The following is an 8,285-nucleotide window of genomic DNA, read 5'->3' as shown; positions in this document are numbered from 1 at the left end:
AAAAGAAGCAGTGCTCGTAAGAAAAAATTGGGGCATAATTTATAGTTTTGCCCAGGGCCTTTAAACAATAAGGACCGGCTCTGCTCTTAATTAGCCGTATGGGAGAGGACGCCCTCAGCTGTACATAACGATGAAGTTAATGATCAACAACAACCAGCCATGGAAACGTAAGATCCAAGGGGAGAGATTCCTAAGGTAGGTCTAATTTGAAGAGTCTCTATGTGATATAGTAATAAGTGATTTAGAAAAACAATAAAGAGGATCTTTGAATTTAATTAGACAAATATTTTAGAGTTCAACATTGAGTGTGTATAAATCAGATTTACCAAATAGGCAAATTAAGGAGAAAGCCTGTCTATCTAATATTAAAAAAAATTAATCAAAAAGTATTATTATTTTTATCTATTTATATTTTCATGATTTAAAAAATAAACAAAGTGACAAGACAATTTTACATCTATAGTCAACAAATTGTCTTCAGGTCAACTGAGAAATTAACTAACAATTTTAGTACTCAATACGTAAATTACCAATAATATTTCTTAATACCAAAATGAGTAGTAAGAACGAGTTCGGTCAAATTGATTGAAGTTTACAATGATTCAATTGAATGGACCCAAAAGTAGATGGATTTATTCAATATGGATACAATTCAATCGAGGTGAAGGACTCGAGATGAGACAACTAAGTTATAGATATAACTTTACTTAACAACAAAAGTTGCCAAAGATTCATGTCTTTGTGATTGTAAAATTTGGGTGGGTCATTTTGAAAAAACCCAAGGATTTTTTTGTTTTTGTTTTTGTTTTTGTTTATAAGATACCCATCCGCATCTCAATCGCCGCGTTTTTTGCTTTTTCCTCTGCAGCAGCAGCTTCCTAGAATATGGGGCGGATCTGACCCCCAAACTGCTTACCCTAATTGATTCCTCCCTCGTTTCTTTTACCCAATCGACAATAAGGAAGGATTATTCCTGCCTCACCGGTCGATACCCGGTAACGCATCCCTTATCGCCTTATTTCCTCTGCCCCACCAACCTCATCGTCCGCCGCTCCTTCCATAGCTTGCACCGCAAGGAGCCGCCTTCCTTCTCTATATTAACCAAACACATCCTCAAGCAGCAGCAGCAGCAGCAGCAGCAGAAGAAGAAGTAACCATGTCGATTGTTTCATTTGTTGCCATGCCCGCCGATGCGGCGTCGTCGATTTTGCAGCCCGTCGTCGTCCATGGCTTTTTCGTCTCCATCCATCTCCTCTTCCTCGTCGCCTTAGCCTTCTTCTGGATCAAAACTGCCACAAAGCACGCCGGCAGCGCCAAACTAATAACAGAGCGTCGCAAGTCTCTGTTCCGGGGATTGCTGATCTCGACAAGCGCCGCCGTCGGTGTGTTTTATCTTTCTCTTTGCGTGCTCACCTTCTTGTGGTACAAGGACGGACGGCGATGGCAGCGTGATCAGGCAGTCGCTCTCAGCGACACCGCCCTCCGAGCCGTCACTTGGCTCGCCACCGCCGCTTACCTCACCGTCGGTCTCCGCTCTCCCCGATTTCCGATTTTCCTTCGGATCTGGTGGGGATTGTTCCTGTTTATATCGTGTTCCTCCCTCGCCGTCGATTTCGTCTACCTGAGAAAACGAGCTGTTTTGTCCATTCCCGCATGGGCGTTTGATATCGGTTCCGCCTTCTCGGCTCTTATTATGACTTCCGTCGCCTTCTTTGGGAACACCCGTGAGGCGGAAGGGGTGTCTGATGTCGAGGAGCCGCTGTTGAACGGCGTCTCTGCAAATGCAGAGAGTGTCACAGGGAACATCTCTTTGTTCGCTAATGCTGGGTTCCTCAGCTCACTTACCTTCTATTGGATCGGCCCGCTACTCACCGTCGGCAACCGGAAAACCCTCGACCTCGCCGACGTGCCGCAGCTGGAGGCACGCGATAGCATTAACGGTGTCTTTCCGGTCTTCAAAAGCAACCTCGAGTCCTGCTCCATCACCGGCGGCACTTCTTCCGTAGCCACATTCCAGCTGGCCAAGGCGTTGCTTCTCACCTCGTGGCAGCAAGTGGCGATCACGGCCATTTATGCGATCGTGTACACCTTCGCCACCTACGTGGGCCCCTATCTTATCGACTTCCTCGTTCGCTACCTCAACGGCGACCCTCTGTTCGCAGGCGCCGGCTACTGGCTGGTGGCTGCCTTCATCGCGGGGAAGCTCCTGGAGTGCCTCTCGCAGCGCCACTGGTTCTTCCGGTTACAGCAAGCTGGAATCAGAACCCGCGCCGCCCTCGTCGCCATGATCTACCAAAAGGGGCTCATCCTGTCGAGTCGGTCGAAGCAGAGCCGGTCCAGCGGCGAGATCATCAACCTGATGAGCGTCGACGCCGACCGAATCGGTCTCTTCAGCTGGTACATGCACGATCTCTGGATGGTTCCGTTGCAGGTCGCGCTCGCCTTGCTCATATTGTACGCCAATTTAGGCCTCGCTTCTGTCGCCTCTCTGGTGGCCACGGTCCTTGTAATGCTGGCCAATGTGCCTCTCGGGAAGATGCAGGAGAAGTACCAGGAGAAGGTGATGGAGTGCAAGGATACGAGAATGAAGGCGACGTCGGAGATCTTGAGGAACATGAGAATTCTCAAGCTGCAAGGATGGGAGATGAGGTTCTTGTCAAAAATAATCAAGCTGAGGGAGAACGAGGAAAGCTGGTTGAAGAAGTTCGTCTACACGTCGGCCATGACAACCTTTGTCTTCTGGGGCGCGCCGATTTTTGTGGCAGTGATCACTTTTGGATTCTGCATGCTTGTGGGGATTCCCTTATCATCAGGGAAGGTTCTGTCGGCGCTAGCAACTTTTAGAGTGTTGCAAGAGCCCATCTACAACCTGCCTGACACAATATCCATGATCATCCAGACCAAGGTTTCTCTTGATCGAATTGCTTCATTCTTACGCCTCGAAGAGTTGCACTCTGATATTTCAGAGAGGCTTCCAAGTGGCACATCGGAGATTGCAGTGGAAGTGGTAAATGGAACCTTCTCGTGGAATCACTCTTCGGATTCTCCGACCTTGAATGATTTAAACTTCAAGGTGCTCCGTGGCATGAAAGTTGCTGTTTGTGGCATTGTTGGTTCTGGGAAATCAAGTTTGTTGTCTAGCCTGTTAGGCGAGGTGCCAAAGATCTCTGGAAGTGTTAGGCTCTGTGGCTCAACTGCATATGTTCCACAGTCGCCTTGGATACAGAGTGGAAAAATTCAAGATAACATTTTGTTCGGTAAGGAGATGGATCGTGAGAAGTATGATAAGGTGCTTGAAGCTTGCTCATTGAAGAAAGACTTAGAGATCCTGGCATTTGGAGACCAGACAGTGATAGGAGAGCGGGGCATCAACTTAAGTGGTGGACAGAAGCAAAGGATTCAGATTGCCCGGGCTCTGTACCATGATGCTGATATTTTCTTGTTTGATGATCCTTTCAGTGCTGTGGATGCTCACACAGGAACCCATCTGTTTAAGGTACACATTTTTTTAGTAATCTAATATGGTTTGACGAACTTCTATAATGGTAATGCCTCACTCATAGGCTTTAGATTAATTTTTCTAGATTAAATTTAGACTCAATATTTTACACATTATGGTTGAATAATTTCCAACTATATCCGCATTTTTCTTTTAGCAAAAATAACTCTTTGCAACTTTTATTGATGTTTGCACACTGTCAAGTAGGGAATTTCCTACCTGAGGTTGAAAGTCTGTATCTTTAGATGAAAAAGCCTTTATCTAGCATAAGTGGGATGCATTGCTTCCTCCAACTTTAATGATCATATTGTACTTTTGTAAACTGATAGTGAAGCAATTGGCACGTATCAAATTAAAAGCTGGTTTACTATAATTTCTATCTTTTTTGAGTGTGACTGTGATCTAAAATAGGAAATCCAGTCTTTTATTAGCATATTCATTCGAGAGTCATCTTTTTTCCCCTCATAATCTTCTGAATTGCAGGAATGCTTGCTTGGTCATCTAGCTTCAAAAACAGTAATATATGTCACCCATCAAGTGGAGTTCTTACCTTCAGCTGATCTTGTTTTGGTGAGTAATGCCCTTTTCTTTCCTTCTTCTTCTTGATTATTGCTTCATGTGATTGCTACATAGGCTTGTTAGGGAACATAACAAATGTTGCTTTCTAATCCGTAGTGCATGAAAGATGGAAGGGTTGTACAAGAAGGCAAGTACTATGACATGCTAAAGTCAGGGACAGAATTTAGGGAGTTGGTTGGTGCCCACAAGGATGCTTTAGCAGCACTTGACTCCATTGAGCTTGACAGTGATGCTCCCGATAACAATGCACAAGTTGGTAACACTGGCACAAAAATTGGTCTGGGATCTCCCAGCCTTGGGATCAACAGCGATACACAAAATGGTAAGGCAGATGAAACATATAGCCAAAAGGGACAACTTGTTCAAGAAGAAGAGAGGGAGAAAGGCCGTGTTGGATTTTGGGTCTACTGGAAATACGTAACAATGGCTTATGGAGGAGCCCTTGTTCCTCTAATTCTGTTGGCACAAGTTTTGTTTCAAGTCCTACAGATTGGAAGCAATTATTGGATGGCTTGGGCAGCTCCTGTCTCAGAAGATGAGCAACCTCCTGTTAGTGGATCAACGCTCATCTATGTTTATGTTGCACTGGCTGTTGGAAGTTCCTTTTGTGTACTTATGAGAGTTATGCTGCTTGTAACAGCTGGATACAAGACAGCAACACTTTTATTTAACAAGCTGCATAACTGCATTTTCCGTGCATCTATGTCGTTCTTTGATTCCACACCAAGTGGCCGTATCCTTAATAGAGTATGTAATTTCATAAATCATCCTAGCAGTGTTTTGTTTGCCATGTGTAATCCCTCATCACTCTTTTCACCTTTATTTTGCAGGCATCAACAGATCAAAATGCCGTTGATACCGATATTCCTACCCGAATTGGTGCAGTTGCATTTAATTTCATTCAACTCGTTGGGATAGTTGCAGTTATGTCGCAAATTGCATGGCAAGTATTCATTGTCTTTATTCCTGTGATTGCAACCTGCCTCTGGTATCAGGTACTTGTTTCCCCTATTAAGGTTGTTTTCTTCTATTTATTCTGTGATTTTAGTAGTTAAATCAAATGTTTCACAAATTTTACAATATTGTTACTGGTCTAACATAGGACAACAAAAGTCCAAAATCTGCCTTGAAATTTGACACTATGGTTATTATATTGATTTATAGAGCTCAAAGACAGACAAGATTATAGAGCCAATCCAAAATAATTAAAACATTCAGGACTTGGCTTCTTGCTGATGATGTATGTTGTTGAAGAACATGAACCTAGATTTTATTCCTCAACTTCTCTATCTGTTATTACTAATCCCATGGGTAGGAACAAATATTTGTTGTGCATGGGTAGGACCACATATTTCTGCATTGCTTTGGTCTCTTTGAAATCAAACTATTTAATCCACAAGGACTGCTATTAGTCAGAAAGTGTGTCCGAACATGGGTGCTATTTTGTTGATTACTTGATTCATCTCCTTTCTATACATTGAGACACTTCTAGGCTAATAGACAAATGATAGCTTTAACAGAAAATGAAATGAAAGAAACTTGTGGCGCCCAGTAGGTTCCTTTGCTCTTTTGTCCCCTAAAATTTGCAGTTCTTATGATTTAGATTATCTTTTTCCATCATATTTAGGTTAATCCCCATGATGAGAATTTCACTAACTCTGATATGCTGTTATTTCCTCTCCTAATTGTTTGCTTGCTGATCATGTATTTGTCCTCCTATTGTTGAAGAACTATTACATAGGTACAGCCCGAGAACTGTCCAGGTTGAATGGTGTTTGCAAAGCTCCAATCATACAACATTTCTCAGAAACCCTGTCTGGATCAACTACTATTAGAAGCTTTGATCAGAATCAAAGATTTATAAACACTAATTTCAACCTATCAGATCAGTTTTCTAGACCAAAGTTTCACACTGCTGCTGCAATGGAATGGCTTTGCTTTCGTTTGGATATGTTGTCGTCACTTATGTTTGCTTTTTCTTTAGTTTTCCTAATCTCCATGCCAAGAGGGGTGATTGATCCTGGTAATTTCCTTGCCGACAGTTCAATTCTATGTTATTCAAGTACATCTGATACTAATTTCTACCATTTTGGAGTGGCATCCTTTTCCTCTCAGGTATTTCTGGCCTTGCTGTCACATATGGACTTAATCTTAATATGCTACTAGCCTGGGTCATATGGAATCTCTGTCAACTTGAAAATACGATGATATCTGTTGAGCGAATATTGCAGTACATGGCCATTGACAGTGAACCACCTTTGTCAATAGAATCAAATAAACTTGACTCAAATTGGCCATCCATTGGAGAAATTGAACTTCATAATTTACAGGTAATTCTGATTTGTGGCTTCTTGTCGGTTGTTAGATTTATATCATCATCAATAGTATTTTGATATTTTTATTGTTCATTCTCTTCTTTTTATTCTCTTGATGAAGATAGATTTAAATGTATATATTTGTCGATCCTATCTTATTCCATGATTTGATAATTCAGGTTCGCTATAGACAAAACATGCCTTTGGTATTGAGAGGCCTGACTTGTACTTTTCCTGGAGGAATGAAAACTGGGATTGTGGGTAGAACTGGCAGTGGGAAATCTACTTTAATACAAGCGCTCTTCCGCATAATTGATCCAACCGTCGGCCAGATAGTTATTGATGGGATTGACATTTCCACAGTAGGACTTCATGATCTAAGATCAAGATTAAGCATAATCCCACAAGACCCAACGATGTTTGAAGGAACTGTTCGTAGCAACCTAGACCCACTGGAGGAGTACAAAGATGAAGAGATATGGAAGGTGAACTCATGGCTAGCTCTCAGTTGTTTATTCAGGCCTGCCAAACTGTTGATCTAATTCAATGCAAATGTTTTAGGCCTTGGATAGCTGTCAGCTCGGGGAGGAAGTGAGGAAGAAAGAACTCAAGCTCGACTCGGAAGGTAAAAGACCTTCATAATTAGATATAGTAGCTTATCATGCTTTTGGTTTGAGACTCCTTCACAATTGAGTTAAGCCTATATTTTCTATGGACTCAATCTTTCAGTGACTGAAAATGGAGAAAATTGGAGCGTGGGGCAACGTCAGCTTGTTTGTTTGGGTAGGGTGATCCTGAAAAAAAGTAAGGTGTTGGTTCTCGATGAAGCAACAGCTTCGGTCGATACTGCTACAGACAGTGTGATCCAGAGAACCCTGAGGCATCAATTTTCAGAATCTACTGTGATCACTATCGCGCATAGGATTACATCTGTTCTTGACAGTGATATGGTTCTACTTCTAGATAATGGTCAGTAAACTAATTATTCATGTCTTCCTTCAACTCAAGTTACCTCATTCTTCATTTCAGATGCAATTTCTTCTCTTTAACCAGGAGTCATTGTGGAGCATGACACGCCGGCAAGATTGTTGGAAAACAAGTCGTCTTTATTTGCGAAACTCGTGGCAGAGTATACGATGAGATCTAGTTCAAGTTTTGATGATCTCACAATTTAAAAAGCTACGTTAATCCCGACATATCAAAAATTTAATAAATTTCATATATTCTCTTAAAGTTCTAAGTTTATTTTTTATCAACTAACTTTCGTGCGATCTCACTGTAAGAACAATGAATGATATAGTGAAGAGCAACCTCACTCTGATACCACTTGTTAGGGTCAATTTATAGCTAGAGGGGGGGAGGGGGGAGGGGTGAATAGCTCATCGCGCTTCGGTTGCTTGCTTTGATGATGTTGTTACAGCGGAAAACACTCAAACAACTCTCATAACGCTAACACAAGGGATTTACATGGTATCCACCTCAAGAAGAGATGACTAATCCAAGGATCCAACCCTCACTCATTCAGCCACTATGAAATAACTCATTCTCGGTAACTACCGAAGGCGAAGAAGTCTTGTGCAACCTCTCAATACAACAAGAAGAAATGAAGAAGCAAATACAAAAAAAATCTTACAAGATTTTACACAAATGAAACCCTAGCTAGCTTCTTCTTCTTATGTGGAACGTCTCTTGACTTTGGAAGTGTAGCAATACTTTGCTCCAAGAAGCTTCAAGAACTGGCGAGAACCTATGAAAAGATCGCAAGAAGTGGAGAGGCGAGAGCTCCGAGTCGCTACGAGGAAAACGGCTCTAAACTCGACGCTTCCTTCGTAATAGTCACATCCCAAACGATTGACCAATCACTTGGGGAGAATTGAATCAATCGGTCGATC

General features: G+C 42.2%; 1 protein-coding gene across 2 annotated transcripts; it reads left to right on the top strand.

The window, feature by feature from the left end:
• The first annotated feature begins 887 nt into the window (after nt 1-887).
• Nucleotides 888-7,626, top strand: LOC121988866 (ABC transporter C family member 3-like). 2 transcript variants are annotated; one of them, XM_042542558.1, is made up of 10 exons: nt 902-3,496; nt 3,983-4,069; nt 4,175-4,825; nt 4,909-5,073; nt 5,807-6,101; nt 6,194-6,408; nt 6,573-6,878; nt 6,955-7,018; nt 7,123-7,362; nt 7,447-7,626. In XM_042542558.1, the coding sequence occupies exons 1-10, from the start codon at nt 1,157-1,159 to the stop codon at nt 7,566-7,568; spliced, it is 4,485 nt and encodes a 1,494-aa protein (XP_042398492.1). In that variant the 5' UTR covers nt 902-1,156; the 3' UTR covers nt 7,569-7,626. The 2 variants fall into 2 exon arrangements, with proteins under 2 accessions (XP_042398493.1, XP_042398492.1); XM_042542559.1 differs by lacking the exons at nt 6,573-6,878; nt 6,955-7,018; nt 7,123-7,362; nt 7,447-7,626 and having other exon boundaries at nt 888-3,496; nt 6,174-6,377.
• The last annotated feature ends 659 nt before the right edge of the window (nt 7,627-8,285 follow it).

The sequence above is a fragment of the Zingiber officinale genome, chromosome 6B (genome assembly GCF_018446385.1).
Source record: "Zingiber officinale cultivar Zhangliang chromosome 6B, Zo_v1.1, whole genome shotgun sequence".
NCBI lineage: Eukaryota > Viridiplantae > Streptophyta > Magnoliopsida > Zingiberales > Zingiberaceae > Zingiber > Zingiber officinale.
Note: the sequence above shows the minus strand (reverse complement) of the source record. Positions and strands in the feature narration are given on the sequence as shown.